General features: G+C 42.2%; 1 protein-coding gene across 2 annotated transcripts in view; it reads left to right on the top strand.

Moving 5' to 3' along the window:
- Positions 1 to 18081, top strand: part of IARS1 (isoleucyl-tRNA synthetase 1) — a 94568-nt gene that overhangs the window by 69186 nt on the left and 7301 nt on the right. For both annotated transcript variants that reach the window (XM_014869752.2, XM_014869749.2), the window contains exons 24-32: positions 201 to 322; positions 2937 to 3039; positions 3159 to 3242; positions 7575 to 7749; positions 9196 to 9299; positions 9568 to 9663; positions 10432 to 10608; positions 14105 to 14216; positions 15138 to 15263. In XM_014869752.2, the coding sequence (XP_014725238.2) occupies positions 201 to 322; positions 2937 to 3039; positions 3159 to 3242; positions 7575 to 7749; positions 9196 to 9299; positions 9568 to 9663; positions 10432 to 10608; positions 14105 to 14216; positions 15138 to 15263 (1099 nt within the window). The remainder of the gene's footprint in view (positions 1 to 200; positions 323 to 2936; positions 3040 to 3158; positions 3243 to 7574; positions 7750 to 9195; positions 9300 to 9567; positions 9664 to 10431; positions 10609 to 14104; positions 14217 to 15137; positions 15264 to 18081) is intronic.

Here is an 18081-nt window from a genome sequence, read left to right on the forward strand (position 1 = left end):
AATAAAAAGAAGGCCTGTATCAGGTAAATAAGTAGTGTGAATTCCATTATTTATTTCAGTCTGCATTTTGAATAACATCCCAGTTGCAGACACTGTGTAAGCATTGTTTTTGCTGAACTATCCTTATGTAATTCATGGTATTACTGATTCATAATGTACAAGCAATAAAAGAAAGCTGGTGATTGAATGCAACCTTACAGGCACCATATACTCCATTTATCACTGAGCTGATGTACCAGAATCTGAAAACACTCATTGATCCAGCCTCGGTCCAGGAGAAGAACACTGAGAGCATCCACTACCTCATGCTCCCCCAAGTCAGGTAAGAGGCAGCTCTTAGCTGGCAAATTTGGGATTTGTTTGTTTGTTTGTTGGGAGATTTTTGTTCATTTTTGGGTTTGGAAGTTTGGGGGGGGGGGTTAAAAATTATTATTTCACAGAAGAGTGCTCTCTCACTTGTGTTTAAAACTGCATAACAAGAAGCCAAAATGCTTTAATAATGTAAATATTACTTTATCTCTGAAAAAACTTCAGGATGCTAGTGAACACGTTTTTTTCTATGAGCACAGAATGTTTATATTTTGATTAAGATCTGATGAATTTTAGTCTCTTTGCTGTAGGAGACTATTTCCCTTGCAGTACACTTCACACTCCACCCTCAATTTTAGCTGGGAATTTTCCCTCCATATTTAGGCAGTAGATTTGTGTTAGCTTAAAGGACTGGAGATAGGAAGGATAGCAATTAGGAGGAATGCATGTTTCCAATTCATAATATTTTCTTATGGTGGGTAGGCATGTCCTTTTTTACTCCTCAGACTGTGTGTTGGCTCAAAGCTGTAGTGCCTGACAGTGAAAGGCCCTGTGAAAGGATCACAGGGATCACTGGTATTGCAGTGGATTAAGTTCCTGCAGCACTGTATGCTCTGGGTATCTGAAAATAAGAAAAAAATTTCCTTTCAGCATTGCAGCTCAGTGTGGAAACCTTCAAGGACGGGGGACCTGACCTTGATACTTCACAGTTTAAAAATTTAAACCTTCTCTAATGGTGTATCTTTTTATGGCTGCTGCATGCTTTGAGGAGGGTGGATGGTCTTTGTGAGAGCTTTAATAGTGAGAGTTACTGCAACAGGGAGCTGGAGATTGACATAATGATGGTGCTGATTTTCAGTTCCCTGGGCAAGTGCTGTGAAGAATATGTAATCAAGGAATGCCACCCTCATCAGGGAGCTGCCAGGAATAGGTTGGGGCTGCTGTAGAAGGGAGACAGAGAAGGATGGGGAGCTGTTTGCAGGGACTCAGTTCAGGCATGGGCTTAGCACAGGCATTTAAAAGTGGCTTAGTCACTCCTGACTGCAGTTAGTGCTGACTTGCTGCTGCATCATGCAAATCTCGGATGTATTTGAGGCTTGCACCACTTTTCTATGTTTTGCATTTTGTTTGGGTTTTTGTCTGTTACTAGTCTGTGGAATTTATTGGATCTCCTGTGTGTCAGTTGTTCCCTTGTCCCATAGAAAAAAAGCCTTTTCAAATGCAGAGTATTGTTGAAGTTGAAATTTCACTTGGAGTTGCAAAGCACGTCACTGCATTTACTTTGAAAGTTTTCTCATTCAGGATAAGGAAAATATTGTCAATTAATAGGTAGAGATGTTTGGATGCAGCTACAGAAAATACCACTTTACCAGTATGGTGAGTGCAGATAAAGCTGAAGGACTTGGCCACTTTCACAGCTCAGCTTGACTCAACACCTGTGGTAAAACCCCACCGAGGTTGTGCTTGGTTGCTCAGTGTTTGAACAGATGGGTTGCATTAAATTTTGTGGATTTGCATTCAGTCTTTGAAAAACACTCTCGTGTTGTGGCTCTGCAATGTTGTTCAGTGATATTGAAATACTGTCACGTAATCCTGTATGAAACTTTCTGGGAGTAAAATATTCCATTTTGTATCTTCTGTGTTTCCAAATTGTTGGAGCTAGAGACTGGCTTTTGGAAGAGCAAAAGTTTCAAAAGAGGTAGAACCAACTCAAAGCCTTAATGCTGCAATGGGCATATTTCAGTTGTAAGTTTTGTTTCACCACCTCTATTTTTCTGGCCAGTCCTTACTGGAGTTGTGGTTTTCATTCCAGTACTTCTGCTCCTTAGATTACAGCAAGTATCTGTTCATTTTATTCATATCTTTCTTTTTAACCAATACATCTGCTCTTGCTTTGATACCTGAGTGGTTTTAAAGGAGCTGCCCAATTAGTGCTTCTACTCAATAAATCAGGAAAAACACATTTTCAGAAAATCTCACTGCTTGTACATTTGAAACAAGATGTCAATATCAATTGCCTCAAAAAAAAAACCAAAAAAAAGACCAAAAGCTCATCCCAAATCCTCTCCCCAGTTCACCCCCAAAAAACGCCAAAAGGCAAAAAAACCAAAAACCCCCAAACCCTACCTTGCCTCAAAATGGAAGGGTGTTAAAATTATTAAGGAAAGATTTTTAAAACTCTAAAACGTCAAGCTCAAATATCTGCAATTCTGGAGAAGAAGATAAATCGAGATCCCGTGAATTGTTGTTACAGGGAATTCATTATTGCTGTAAGTACCCTATTTATAATATCTTTCTGCATCTTCTTATGATATTATTAATGTAAATTGTACTTTTTATTGGCTATTACTAGAATAGGTTGTATGACTCAATCCTCTGCACCTTGTGAGAGGTGCTAACAAAAGATGTAAAAATAGCTCTGCTGTTTGTTTTCAGCAAGTTATTTCCTCCTCATCTTCTCCACAAAGAGAGAGGAGAAACCTGTTTGTTCATTTTTCAAATTGCACCAACCAGGGCATAATTGAGTCTGTTGCAGGAAATGTCAGAGAAGGGGGTCAAATGTTTTCAATCTGCTCAAAGAGATGTGATGAAAATGAAGCAATTGTAATGTTTCCTTTCTAATCTAGGGAGGATCTCATCGACAAAAAAATTGAAAGTGCCGTTTCTTGTTTGCAGTCTGTGATTGAGCTGGGACGAGTGATCAGAGACAGAAAAACCATCCCAGTTAAGGTTAGAGCTCCTCACATCTCCTGTCATATCTTGGGAATGTGTAACACCTCTGTAACTTTGGGATAAACCTGGGGAAACTGAATAGTTAAGTTTCTGTTTTGGTTTTTTTTCCCCCCCAGTATCCTTTGAAAGAAGTAGTAGTTATCCACCAGGATCCAGAGGCTCTGGAAAATATCAGGGCTTTAGAGAAGTACGTACTCGAGGTAAGAACATCGTGTTTAAGGGGATTGTGTCTCTTGGTTACCTGAACAACCTTCCCTGTTGAGCATATTAAGAAGTCACAGGTGAAATGAATTTCCAGGAGAGCTGTAATGAAAGGGGATATCAGTGGGTGATGTGCCAAAGTCAGTTGAGTGTTGAGAAATACTTAATCGTACAAACTAACCACACTGGACTGAGAGGCTGTTAGAATCTGACCCGTTTGCATTTTCTAAAGCCCCCCATCTTCAGGGGTCAGTGACACAAAATTCTTGTTCTGTTCACTAAACACTGGCAGTATAGCATCTGAGGGGGTTGTGTAGAAGTGGCATGGCCCTCATCCTGTGCCTGTTCTTGGCAGCTTAAGGATTCTTTCTTCCCTTCAGTGAGGTATCTGTAAGAGCAGATCTGCTCACATGCTTAAAATATGCCATCATGTTGTGGTTGAAGTTGCCATTGTCAAGGTCACTTGCTTTACCTTGACAAAGAGAACACAAATGTGCATCTTACCAGGGAGAATCAGCTCACCTCACTTGTCTTGGTGTCAGGGAATTCAGGAGATGAAGCACAGGGGGACCTCTGAAACTTTTGTTATATAATTGCAGCAACATGAGCTTTCCCCAAGCCTAAATATAAGTCTGTGGAAAGTCTCTAAAAATTCTGCTGGGGGAATGAGCACTGGCTCAGGAAGTCACAACTCAGTGCACAGGACCTCTACATCAGTGCTGAATGCTGCTTGCTTTTTGTTACTGTGGGAGTTAAATGCTTAAGAATTGTCCACTAGAGGAATTTTAATTTAAAAAACAGTAATTGATTTGCAAGTGGGACTGTAAAGCATTTCTGTCATGTTAGCTTATTGGTTATTGCTCTTAGACTTGGCAGTTATGATCCCTTACTTCAGGATTGCTGTTATTATTAATTATAATAATTTCAATATCTGAGTCTCTTCAACAGCAGAATTCTGTGAAATTTAGGCTAATGTCTGTCCCATTTTTTTGGATCTGAAAAATGGATTTGTTAATTTTACAGAATCCAGTTTTAAGGGAGATGAGTTTTGTTTCCTCAGATTATTTCCAAAAGAGTAGCTGCTGAAATTTGTTGTCAACTTCTACAGCTAATGAAAGATAACAAAAGAAGCTAACAATTTTTAAATTATTACATAATTGTACATTAGTATGTTTTGATTTGTATTCCATTGCTGCTGCAGACAAAAGTGTCTCTTCTGGAGACATGAGTTAAAACAAACCCAGATGCCTTTGTGGAAGCACAAACACAAAGTACTGTCTATTGTCCTGGTTTTATTATGTGTCTTAAAATTCAACAAGCTGCTGCTGGAGCTTAGTGTGTGTTTTATTGTACTGCATGGCAATCAATCCTGTTGTTTACTGGATGGTGCAGAGCTAAAGAGGTCAGTGATTACAGCCAGGCTGGGCAGCATTGCTTGGGCTGCATTTGCAGCTTTGTTCATCAACCTCCTGCCTATTCAGAGCTTTAGAGCCTTCAGTGATTGCCAGGAGTAAATTTGCAGATGCCAGAGGTAATGGATAAGGAGAATTACACCATTTAATTTCGTGTAGTTGCTGACAAAAGAATTGGAAAAAATATACTTGTCAATTCTTCAGAAATTTCATTCATGGCTTTTGTAGAAAGAGCTGTAGTCTTTGATCTGCAGTGCTGCTCTCTCATCTTCAGAACACAGCAAGTCATTTAAATAAATGGATTTTAATATTAGAACTTTCCAGATTATAGAGTTGTCATGTAAAAATAGCCAAGCTCACAAAGTGAAAAAAACCCAGAAGGCTTTTAGCAACTGGACACAGTTGCATTTTATTCATTTCTGTTTGAGGCCTTTTACAAGCCTGGGTCAGGACTTCTCTTCCCAGCTGCTTCCAGGGAAAGGTTTTCTCTGAGTAAATTTGACTCTGTGCACAGTCAGAATCTTGTTTTCATCCAACCTTTGTGTTCCCTCCAGCCCCCAGCCCTGTGTAGGGCTGCTGTAAAACAGAAAATTGACTTCTCCATCAAAGCCAGGGACCGAGCCTGTGACAGGGCTCAATTATGTGACACAGGAGCTGTGGCTGGGGGGCACAGCAGTTTTTCATTTCTTACACTATTACATAATGAGTACTTACTTACCTTTTTAGGCTGCCTGCTTGGAGAGCCCAGCCCAGCTGAAGCACAGCATTTCTGACATTTCTGTCACTGTCCTGAGGAATGGGCATAGCTGGGGCACATGGCACCAGCTAAAGGCTCCTGTATGTTCAGGCATTCCAAGTACAGCTCTTCCAGCTGGTCATGGGAAGGGCTGGTTGCCTCAGTATGCCCACATGAGACTTGAAAGATGTGTTAGAGAGCTAATTTTGAGTAATTAGGAAGATAAAATTAAGAATTATTTTAAGTCAAAGCCCTGAGACTGATGTAAACAGACCTGAGATACAGATTTGCCTGTTTTTCTAAGACTCATTCTGGGTTTTTAAATGAATAACGTGTACAAAAGAATGATTTCCTAATCTAATTAGTACAGAAAACTTGTCCTGATGGAGTTGGCTTCTCTGTGATTTATCTAATCGGGCCCAAAGTCATCTTTCAATTTGTGCTATTTTTTGAATTATTATTTCTTTTCCCCCACGAGGTTGTCATTTACAACTCGTGGGCTCATTTCCAGCAGCACCCCATTGAAACTGAATTTCTGAAGTGTGTAATTTTGATTAGATTTCCTAAAAGATGTATTAAATAAAATTAGATTCAGTTGTGTTCTTGGCTCCTCATGTCAGTAGCACTTCCTAGGGAATTAGGCTCCAGCTCAGAGGTTGTATTTAAGCATTATTTCTCAATCCAAATGTTGGGCTACTTGCTAGTCCTGTCATGCTGATGCTGCCATTTACTTCTGCTTCCTGAATGCCTTGGAGCAGCTTGTTTGCCAAGTGCACCTGGTGATGCTGTAGGATGGTAATGGGAGCTCCCTCACCACCATCCAGTGGGCATTAAACACCAAATGCTTCAAGTATTGGGCAGCCTGGCAGACAGAACCTGCTGGATGGCACTAAAATGTACATACAGGTCTGTGCCTCGTGTTTCCCAACCCCAGTCGTATCCCCCTTCAGCTTTCTTCTCTCCAGAGAGTTCCAGTCGTGGTCTTTCCTCATATGAAAACAACATTTTCCTCTCAATCAGTTGTTTGTAAAGCTTCCCACAGCACCACTATGTTCCCTTCAGATATGGGACAAAATCTGCACATGTAACTGAGAAAAATGGGCACACACATTCCTGCAGTGTCTGGGGCTCCTCCTGAAGTCCATGCAGTTTTTATAAAGCTGTTTTGACTGCAGGGCAAGGCCAGAAGCATTTCTGAGCAAGGTGGTTTTCTGTGCAGTGAGGAGCTGGAATGAACAGGTAAGAAGGAGACAAAGTGAGCCGTTTTGTACAACCTACATAACCATAAAATTGGATATGGTTTCCTGGCTCGCTGTGGACTGAAAGGGCTGTTCCAGCAGAATTTTCCCTCCTGACTCTGCCAGGCCGTTGGCTCCAGCACTGCACACAGAGGAAATGTGTAGGTGGCTGGGGGGGTCCGTGGAGGTCTGATGCTCCAACCTGGAATGCCAGTGCCTTCCCGGGGAGAGGGTCCCCCAAGGGACAGCCTTCTAAGGGGGTCTCTGGCAGCCAGATAAACCTCAGCAAGCCATGGCCATGGCCACAGGTGGTCAACTCAGTGATTCCAGCTTTGCTTTCGAGGCTGTCCCAGGCTGACACAGGGACAGAGAGAGACAGGAGCGTGGTGTGGGGATTCCACAGAGATTCCTTTATTATCCAGCAGCTCCATGAAGGGGGCTCTCCCTTGAGAGCTTGGCTGGGGTTTTTATGGGGGAAAGCAAGGGTGGTACCAAGGGGGAAAGACCGATGGGTTACAAAGGATTACAGTGGGTACTAGGGCATGGTGGGATCACTGAAGCCTTTGGGGAGGATGTGCCCACCTAAGGGGCATCTCTCTAGGAAGGCTGAGATAAGCAAATTACAGCCCATTCAAGGGCCATCCCTCCAGGACAGGGCCATGGGCCTCCACAGGAATGGGTTTAGCTCTTCAGGCACTTGTGAGGGGGAAATAAAAAAGGCTGTTGAGTTGGGGGCCGGTTTGAGGTGAGAGCTGCCAGTTAATAACACAGAGCTGCTACCTGGAGGCTGAGGCTGGGCTCTGTGCTGAAGGTGGGTTCAGGGTTGAGTTTGTTTGCTCTCCGGAGCTTGGTGCACAGAGACACCTCAGTACCAGCCTTTCACGTTGCCGTTGCACCTTCCCCATGGCATTGCTGAGCCGTGTGCTGTGCTGTGTGTCCCCGCAGGAGCTGAACGTGCGGGCGCTGACGCTGTCCGCGGACAAGGCCAGGTACGGCGTGCGCCTGAGGGCCGAGCCCGAGCACACCGTGCTGGGCCGGCGCCTCAAGGGCGCCTTCAAACCCGTCATGGCTGCCATCAAGGAGCTGAGCAGCGAGCAGCTGGAGAGGTTCCAGGAGACAGGTCTGTACTGGGACGCAGCCTCAAGGATGGCAGGGTATCCTCCTCTGGGGAGCTTCAGGCCTGCTGCCTCTGATTATCTCTATTCAGCTGTTACAAGGAGAAAATGGAGGGTTTTTATTTGCAGTGTTTTTCTGACAGTAAATTAGAAATGGCCACAAACACTGATCTTAAACTGTTCTGTTTGTTATGAATGAGAGACAAAAGTCTCGATATTCAGCAAAATTTAGGTTGTTTGATTTGATATAGACAGAGCAAGCAGCGCGCTGGGGAACGTGAGGGGTCACTGCCCACTCCACACCCCACCGAACCTTGGTTTGCAGCCTCTTCTTAGACTGTGGTTTCTCGTTGTAATCAATAATGTTTGGGGTTTTGTTGTCATAAGCGGTGGTGGTTGAATAAACATCCTTACACAAATTTACAAAGCCTTTGGGTGATAATCAGTCACAGATAGTCATCTGGTCCTTGTAGACAACCACCAGAGAAGTTCTGGAAGTGTGGTCCTTGAGATAGGCAGCATTGATCAGACAAAGGCAGGAAGAGCTATTGGGAAGTCTGATTTTGCAAGCTGGTAGCCGGTACAACTTATTTGGAAAACATAACATAACATAATATAACATAACAAGGTGATTTTAAACAGAATGATTTTATCATAGAATTGCCTTTATCTAGTGTCCATGCTTCACTTCAGAGCTTACTATTCTGGTTTATACAAACCCCAATGTTTTTGTGATTAACACGAATCCTTTATCAATTATCACATGTTAAACTGTTCCTTCCTGTCAGAGGAGGTTTAGGGTTGATAAGAGGAAAAGGTTCTTCCCCCAGAGGGTGTCCAGCATCCCAGGGGATGGGCACAGCCCCAAGGCTGCCAGAACTTCAGGAGTGTTTGGACAACACTCCCAGCAATGCACAGGGTGGGATTGTTGGAGTGTACCTGTGATCCCTGTGGGTCCCTTCCCACTCAGGATGTTCTCTGATTTTAAGTGCTACTGTAAAGCCAAGATGAAATAGAGAATAAGCTTTCAGTGAGACTGAATCAGATTGGAGCAGAGTATTTGTGCAGTAGCTTTTATTCTAAAAGCATTCCTTCGATTCCAGAGTTACAAGTGGGCGTGAATTTTGCAGCTATATATGTATAGCAAGCTGCTTAAATGGAAATTTCGAGTTGGTGGAGTATACAGGTTATTTTTAAGTTTTATTCCATTCAGATGGTTCCACACAAACAGTTGCTGAAGTGCCTGTGTTTTAGTGAGTTCTGCTGCCTGGAGAAGTGCTTGTGTGAAAAATGGGGATGTGGGATAATTCAGTCATGCTTACTAGTGCTTAACTGCTGTTTGACTGCATTGCACGTGTTTGAAGTCTGATGCTTGGTTAAAGCTTTCTGAATTTAAAACTGGGAGTTTTACTTGGATGATAAGAGATGCTCTCCATGTGCCAACCCTGCAGGCAGCATTGTTGTGGAAGGACATGAACTCCATGGGGAAGATCTCCGTCTCATGTATCAGATGACAGAGGGATCTGCCCAGTTCGAGGCACACTCTGATGCTCAGGTATTTCATTGCTTATTTCTTTTCTTCTCTTTTTTGATAAAGGGAAGAGTTCCTCAGGAAAAAATAAGAAAATGGTGAGGTAAAAGCTTGGGTTTGTTAGTTCAGGTAGTTCAGCACATTCCAGAATGAATCCTGGAGCTGTTCAATGCTCTCTCCACCATTGTGTATGTGAGGAGCTCTCTAAAAGCATCCTGAGCTCCTGAGAGTGTTACTTCCACCTTGTTTCCAGCTTGTCACCAGTTCATCAGTGTTCTGTGTGTTTGCTCAGGTTTTGGTGCTGCTGGATGTGACCCCAGACCAGTCCATGGTGGATGAAGGAGTTGCCCGGGAAGTGATCAATCGCATCCAGAAGCTTCGCAAGAAGGTGAGCAGTCATGGGGTGGCACAAAACATTTTCATTTCCTTTTCAGCAGTCTGGGCAACATGCAGCAGAGACTGCCTTTTTAATTAAACATGAAGCCCCCTGTATCATTCACTACTCATGTATGACTTTCTGATTGGATCCCCTTCCAACAGCTCTAAAGGATGTGTAGAGAAAATGTTCGTGGGACATGTTATTTTGAAAAACATATCTGTGCATTTAAGGCTGCATAAATCCTAGATTCATAGAAAAGTCTGGATTGGAAAGGACCTGTCTTCAGCATAAGACTGAAAAATGACAATTTTTTACCAAAATAGATATATTTTACATTATATGTATTTTAAAAAAATCTGTGTAGATTTTATATATGGATTCATATACTCACCTATGTAGATTTATATATTTTAATGTTTTCTACATATATAAAACTTAAGAGGATTTATTTCTGTATAAAATCTAACCAGGAAGGAATGTAGCCATGAAAATTCTCCCATGTGTTACTGGATGATTTACTTAAATTTATTTCTGTAATGACATAAGGCCCTAGTTTATTTCAACTATAACGAATATCAATATACTGAATCTTGCCTATATTCCCATGTTTTAAGATTCTTAGTGTTTTTGCAGAAGGATTTTTTTCTAAGTCTTTTTTGGAAGCTTTTAACAACTTGATAAATATATATATAATTTTTTTTTTTTTTTACTGGACAAGTATTCCTGTCTTGGTTTGTGATCCTGCTGTCAGTAATGGTGTGTCTGTGTGTCCTGCAGAGGAACCTGGTCCCCACAGATGAGATCACAGTGTACTACAGGGCCCTGCCAGAGGGGGAGTACCTGGACACTGTCATCCAGAATCATGCCGAGTTCATTTTTGCCACAATAAAGGCAGACCTGAAGCCTTACCCGGTGCCTACCTCAAAGGAAGTTCTCATCCAGGAAACAGCACAGGTAAGGAGGAAAAGCACTGCTTGCATGGTTCATCTTACTTGCTTTTAACCCAAAAGCTGCTCCAGTTAAAGAATAATGGTGTCAATATTTATTTGTGGGATAGAGCAGGTATTGTTTTCTATTCATAAAATTCTGTATTAGTCTTTTCTGTTTTATAAAAGAAAAGAGTTGGGTTCTGTATGCGTGGTGTTTTTGAAAATCAAGCTGCTTGGATACCAAAGTAAATAACTGAGGGAGTTGTTTGTCTAAACTTAATTCACAGTTGTTTGGACTTGGATTAGTGTGTTGTTTGAACAGCCAAAATGTTGCTCTGATTTTTTAGATTAATAGACTTTTGTATTAGAACTACTCCTTTGAGGCTAAATTTGGCTTAAGACCAACTCGTTTAATATTTAAGGATGTTTTTTCCTCTGCCCTGTGTTGCTGAAGTGTCTGTTGTAAAAGTGTAGCTTCACAGTTCAAATCAGCAGCAATTTCTGTTGCTTTCTTTGATTGCTTCTTCTGACATATTTGATGATAGTTTTGTCATGGTTTTACTGAAGCTTACTCTATCCAAAATACTTTACAAGCAGAACCAAGAATGAACTATTCTTCAATGTAAATGTCCTGCTGAACCACAAAGATTAATTCACACAAGAGTATAGGATCTGCCAGACTTGAAATTTGATTTACAGGGTGCTGGGAAGGCAGGGAATAGCTGAAAGGAAAGGGCTCATTTCATCCATCTTAATCTTGTGTGTAAGGGAAATGTTTTATAGTTATTAATGACACTTCTGAAGTTGTACAGATTTGAAACAAAGCCCTGCTTGGCCTTTTTTCAAAACTATCAGTTTCATCTAGTGACAAACAGGGGGAAAACACTAAGTACTGTGGCTGAGAAATCACTGAAAATCTTTATGTTTCTTCTAAGTGCTTATTTGATACTTCTGATGGACAGTTTGATGCAAAGTCAAAATCAAATCTGAATTGGAATGTAAAAGCAGCTGGAAATACAGTGCTGGGAAGCACCTTCTGATTGCCTGCCTCAGGTCACCTGTACCTGAGCTTTAGTGCTGGTCACTGTTGCTTTCCATGAAAACTTTAGTGCCTGTGCAAGTATGGTTCCCCCATCCATGCTTATTTTACTCTTACCTAAATCTAATTTAGTATATTTTAGTGAGGAAAACCATTGCAGTGGAAAGATGAGTGTATTGGTTTAGTTGTAAATAATGCTGTGTGTATAGAGACAAAGTCCTGCCCTGACAGCAGGCACCTGACCTGGTTTTTATGGATAGAACTGATGGCTGTCATCTGGATGTCAGCAAATACCAGGCAGTTCTTTCAGCTGTGGAGATGATGAGCTGCTGTGTGACCCTGGGAGAGGTTTGTAGGTAGGCCATGCCTTTGCACAAATGCTGACTTTCAGACAGAGAAAATCTACAGAAATCTTCACTAAATGACACTGTTCTGCCAGGCAGTTCTGTGGGGCTGTTGATAGCTCAGTTTAGAGAAATGCAGTTGTCTCATCATGGGCATCCAGCTGAGAGGGCCTCCTGCCACCTGGAGACCTTGGCAGGGAGGGTTTGTTGTGTTTGTTTGTTTCAAACAAAACCGTGAGCAGGGAATTGGACTTCTTCTTCTCTCTGGAGAAGAGAAGGCTCCAGGGAGAGCTCAGAGCCCCTTCTGGTGCCCAAAGGGGCTGGAGAGGGACTTGAGGCAAGGGATGGAGGGACAGGACACAGGGAAAGGCTTCCCACTGCCAAGGGCAGGGATAGATGGGATATTGGGCAGGAATTGTTCCCTGTGTGGGTGGGCAGGCCCTGGCACAGGGTGCCCAGAGCAGCTGTGGCTGCCCCTGGATCCCTGGCAGTGCCCAAGGCCAGGTTGGACAGGGCTTGGAGCAGCCTGGGACAGTGGAAGGTGTCCCTGTCCACAGCAGGAAGAGAGGAATGAGATGGTCACTTCCAAGGTAAACTTCCAACCAAGCCACTCCAGGATTCTGTGAGATGCTGCAAGTGCTGAAGGGGTGCAGTCTGTGTGTGGGAAATGGAGGCACAGAAGAGCAGAAATAATGCACTTGTTGATTATTATTTTATTTTAAGGAGTCTCAATCACAGAATCATAGAATGGGTTGGGTTTGGGAGGGGACCTTGAAGATCATGTAGTTCCACCCTCTGCCATGTGTAGGGACAGCCACCCCAGAGAAGCTCCTTGTGGAGGTGCCCTGTGCCTGCTGCAGCCTTTTCTGAGCTTATGGGCTTGCTGTGCCTCTGAACTGTTTGTCACACACTTAGACTTGAAAATAAATGTTGCAGAGAGAAACAGATGACTGAGATTTCAGTGCAACTGTCAAGTGCTCCTTGGAAGTCTCTGTTGCTGGGCCTGCAGAGATGGATTGCTTAGGGCAGGTGCTTGACTCTGTTCTGCTGCAACTCCTTTGTCACATCGAGAACAGTGACATGAGAAAGCCCTTCTTGAGAAATCTTTTCATGTGAGTGTGTAAGTGAAGTCAGCTGTGACAGGATCATTGCACCAAATTTCTGGAAGTTACTCAGAGGAGTAACGGGATTCTGCTTGATGTTGAATATATGCAAGGACTGGAACAAAAATGAAATGCACTCTGTCCTTTTTACATTTATTGTGATTAAATTCAAATCATTACTTGTGGGAAATTATCCTGGATCGATTTTTGATATAAGGCTTTAATTCTGAGCTCCTTTTCCAATGACTTGCTCCAAGCCACAACAACAACAAAAAAAGCACTTTCTCAGAAACTATTGGGGCAGAGAAGCAGGTACTTAAAAAATGAGTTTTGAATTGCTGATGAAATGGATAAACACAGAATGGCATTTAATGCTGCATAAGTGTTTTTCCCTACTTTGTAATAGGACTTCAGAAAAGAATGGCACTTCCAAATTTGTCTGTCATCCTTTGGACTGTCTCTTGCCAAAGACCATCTCTAAATTTACAAAACAAAATTGTTTAAAGGGTCTTTTAGTACCAATTGTTCATATGGGTGATTTCTGCATCTTTTTTGGAAGGTCCATACTGGATTTCCAGGTCTGACAGGGTCACTTCTGGGGACATACTCAAAGGCTGGTGGTACTGAGACAGCTGTGACCCCGGGGGTTCTCAGTGGTCCCCCAGGAATAGTGGAGGTTTCTCCAGGCAGTGACTGAGAGCAGGGTGCTGGTCAGTACTCTGAATTTCTCTGGAAGAGTGTTTCTCTCAGGCAGATTTTCTTTGGGATTGTATTCTGGGAGGGTGTCATCACTGCTCATCACTTGTGAAAATCAGGCTGTTTATTCCCTGATTTCCTGACATCTGGTACAGGCAGATTCATGTCTGAAGCACTGTCACTGAAGGAAGATGTGAGAAAAAATCCTATTTTATGGTAAATCACATTTAGTATAACAAGGCAAGATCTTAATGTTGTTTATTGAAGGAAAATATTTTGCTGTGTTTGTTTAATAAAGCAATATTGAACTAATGCTGATGTCTCTCTCTCTCTCCCCAGCTGAAGGGATCAGAGCTGGAAATCACACTGGTCAGAGGGGGGGTGTGTCAGTCTGTTGGCCCAGCCTGTGCCTACGTCAACCTCAAAGTTTGTGTCAATGGCACAGAGCAAGGTAGGAATGAACATCCCCAGCTTGATTTGTCAGGCCTGGTGTAAGGGAGTTTGGAAAAGGTGTGAATGCTGGAGCCTGAATTCAATTGAAAGATCGTGCAGCCTCCCTTCCAATAGGAGCTTTAAATAGTTATTGAAAATAAGTTTATTGAAAGCAAAGCCATACCTGTCCATGATTTCTTCTGGGGGAAAGACTCCTGTGAGCACAGGAGTTGTTACTCCTGCTCCAGGGAGAGTTTGTGTGTGAGTATCTTTGTGGGGGGTGCACTCTCTGGATTTAGGGCTGTGCTTGAGAATTTGTAATTCCTGCTGTAGCACTGTGCAGAAGGTGAGGCCTGGATGTAGAGGAGCTGGTTTGAAAAGCTCAGCTATGAAGTAGAGAGATGAAAAGAGTACTTGAACTAGAGAATAGCCTGACTGTGTCTTGGGCAATGGACTTGGCTGCAGTGATGTTGTTCCAAGGATGAGTTAAAAAGAGAGAAAACGAAATGCACTTGGGGAGTTTTTTCCTTGCATGTACTGACAGTTTATGTATTGAAATAAGTGTGCCTTGTTGGATGTGGTCACAGAGCTGCTCCCTGAGTGAGAATGAATCCAGCTGGAAAAGCTGGTGACCCTCTCAGAGGGCACAGTCAGATTAGATTTAACCAATCTAATACTGGGTTGTACTTTAGTAACATACAAATGGGACTGCCTTGTTAATAAAAGCAAATATGACTTCTACACCATAAATCTGAAGAACACATCAGTCCATTTCTCTGTTTTCTTTCTCCTTTCCCACTAAAATAATTTGGGAAGATGCAGTGTTGCCAGTTTTAAATTGGCTTAGAAACTCACTGGAAGTAATTAGTGTCATTAGAAAATCATTAGAACTTGGCTATTGCTTCCAAACTGCATTTTAATTTCTTAATTTTGGTTTTAGATGGTGTGTTGCTGCTGGAAAATCCAAAAGGAGATAATACCTTGAACTTCACTGGACTTGTAGATGCTGTCTCGTGCATTTTTGGTCTTAAAAATTCCAAACTGACATTTTTTAATGGAAACACAGGTAAATGGAGTATGACAAGGAAAATTGAAAGTCTTTCTAGGAGTCATTTGCTGTATAATTATTTACTGTGTAATTTATATCTATCTAGCTAGCTATATCAAATTGACAAGAAAATGGGTAAGGAAATATTCCATTTTATAGTACTTAGCTTATGAGACTGTGTTTATAGTCACATCAACATGAGCACCATTTAACAGCAGCTTTTGGGAACATCTGTTATCTTGCTTCCATTGCAGTTCTCATCAGGACAAAATGTGATTTATTTCAGTCTTTCCACTGGGCCCAGGCTATGCTGGATCTCGATGGCGAGCTGCCATCAGCCTTTCCCTGCTTTCTTTTCCCTAATTCCTCAGTAGGCAGGGTGAGAAACTTAAGCTGAATGCAAACTGTGATCTCTAGAAGAAAAATGTTGCCTTTCTACCCTGGAGAACCTTGAGGAGCTCTGCATTTCTTATTTTTTTTTTTTTTTAGAAAAGCCTATTGAATATATTTGCAGCTTAAACTTTGTTAAGGCACAAGAATGTAAAAAAAACCACCCCAAACTCTATAAAAATGGTAATTGGATGGCTACAAAACCTTTTCTTAGTATTTTTTTTTCATGGAAATATTACTGAAGCACATCTGAGGGGGAGGTACTTGAATTGGCTGTTTTGGGGTGCCCCCAGGGCTGCTGAGGATCACCAGTTCATCTCCAACAGTGACATCCATAAAGAAATAGTCTGTGTGTCACTGTTGCCATTTCAGTCCTTGGTTTCCTTACTTGTCCTGTCCTGGGAGTATTTCTAGGAGGATTTTGGGGGTTTCCCATCTGGTGTCATCCATTAGCTCACTGTGATAAATCTTCCAGGTTGTGCTCAGCTCAGCTGAACAGTCCTGTCAAAGGATTAATCCTTGCTTTCAGTCAAAGGGGATTTAGAGGAAATCCTCCAGTATCTTCCTCAAGTTCCAGTTGTGTTTTGAAGGAGGAAATTATGTTCCTTGAAATCCTTTTCCAAGTAGGAGGGATAACAGTGTGGTCTGTGCCTGCAGAGAGGAGTCTGGACTTGTATTGATCATTGTGATCACAGATAGAAAGAGGTGACCTGCAAAAGGCCCAGAAGAGTTGGGAAACTTCCATCTCATTAAGTTTATAAGGGGTTTGACTCTGTAATTGAGGGTTTTTTTCTGCCATTTATAGGATAAAAAGATGCAGCACAAATCCAGTAATGGCAAAGTCCTAAAGGAAGTGGTGGAGAAAGTTGAAACCTTCCCTCTTCCTCTAGCTGTAGTAACAAAGGTCCCCTCCTTCCCCCTTCCCTCTTTTGCTCCTTAGGAATAATTCTGGGACTTCCATCTTGCCATGCTGATTTTCACCTTTCAGTGGTCTGGGCAGAGAAGGGTATTTTTCCTGCTCACTTATTAACCATATGGAAATTCCCTTGGAAAGATCAGATTATCAAATTGGCTTTTGTTACAGTTTATCACATGTCAGACAAATATTGATCAGCAGATGTGGCTCCCTGGGGGAATCACAGTTCAAGGCATGTACCAGGAAAACAGTCCTGAAAGGTGTCAGAGAATAGAACCAGAACTCCAATGTTTGCTTAGGATCCAATCCATCTGCTTTTTCTGCCCAGCCTTGGTGTGGGTAACCTCAGGTGAAGTCTCATGGTGATTGCAAGGCCTCTGTGGGTGAGCAGGGGTTGGAATCAGCTGCTGTGTCCAAGAGGAATTGCAGAGAAAGGTTGTGCACTCCAGACAAGTAATTTCTGAATAGTTCCCATGAGTGTTAATAAAATTGGGACCCAGTAAAACCATATTTCTGGCTCCTCATTGCCTTCCTGTGGTTTCTAGGGCTGTCCACTTTACTTGCAGTAATTTATTATCTTGTTTTCTAACTGTAATGAAGGTTTCCTTAGGGTTGTGCCATGCACAGGATCAGGCAGTTCTTGTATTAAGGAAGGTTCAGATGGATCCTGTCCCTGTTTTTCAGTGCAACATTGGAATAATGGGATAAACATTTCCTCCTCAAGAGTGTGTTGGGTATTTTGAGGAACTGCACAATCCCCAAACAAGGCCCTGGGACTTGTACTGACCTTCAGAAACTGAAAATCGATTTTGTCCTTTTCTACATAAAAATGAATTAAAATCAAAGGGAAGAAGCTGGGCTCAAGTCAGTTGGTTAAAAAAGCTGTCTGTGTCTTTTTTTCCCTCTAGATTGCTGAAAACTAAACTTCTTGTTTGGGATGCTTGTAGACTTGCACTCAGCTTGCATGGAAGTAGCCCATATTAAAAAATATTGATGTGAAACACTTTCAATATGTTTGTGGGAAGAAATGCATCTGTAGATCATGTAGGGCTTAAAGAAAAAGGGAGGGGAAAGGAAGGTGGGGCAGAAATCTCCCTACAAACTTTTTGATCCGTGTCTTGTTTCATCTCTATGATTTTCAGATGGCTGATTTTTTTTTTTTAATCTTCAATTTTAAAAAGGCTCTGAGGCTGTAAAGTACCTTAGGGGAGAGCATTGCCACTTAAACCCCAGCTGTAGGGAGAACTGACTTTTAAAGTGATTTTGATGAGCACTTGTAATACCTGCTTGCCTGCTTGATATATATGAAAAAATAATCCATTTTTTCTTGCTATGTGAGGGTTCTGAGAACAGACTTCTCTAACAGCACTGTGCCTGAGCTCTTCCCTGGGAAAATGTCAGTGCTTCTGGAATGCCAGATGCTAATTTGTTAATTGGGCAAACCCCCATTCCTGCAGCTCCTGCTCCCTTGCCCTGCATGGATCCTCAGGGATGCTGCCAGCTGGGGAATGGCAAACTGGGAGTTACTGG

Source organism: Sturnus vulgaris, chromosome 11 (genome assembly GCF_052056855.1).
Source record: "Sturnus vulgaris isolate bStuVul1 chromosome 11, bStuVul1.hap1, whole genome shotgun sequence".
Classification (NCBI taxonomy): Eukaryota; Metazoa; Chordata; class Aves; order Passeriformes; family Sturnidae; genus Sturnus; species Sturnus vulgaris.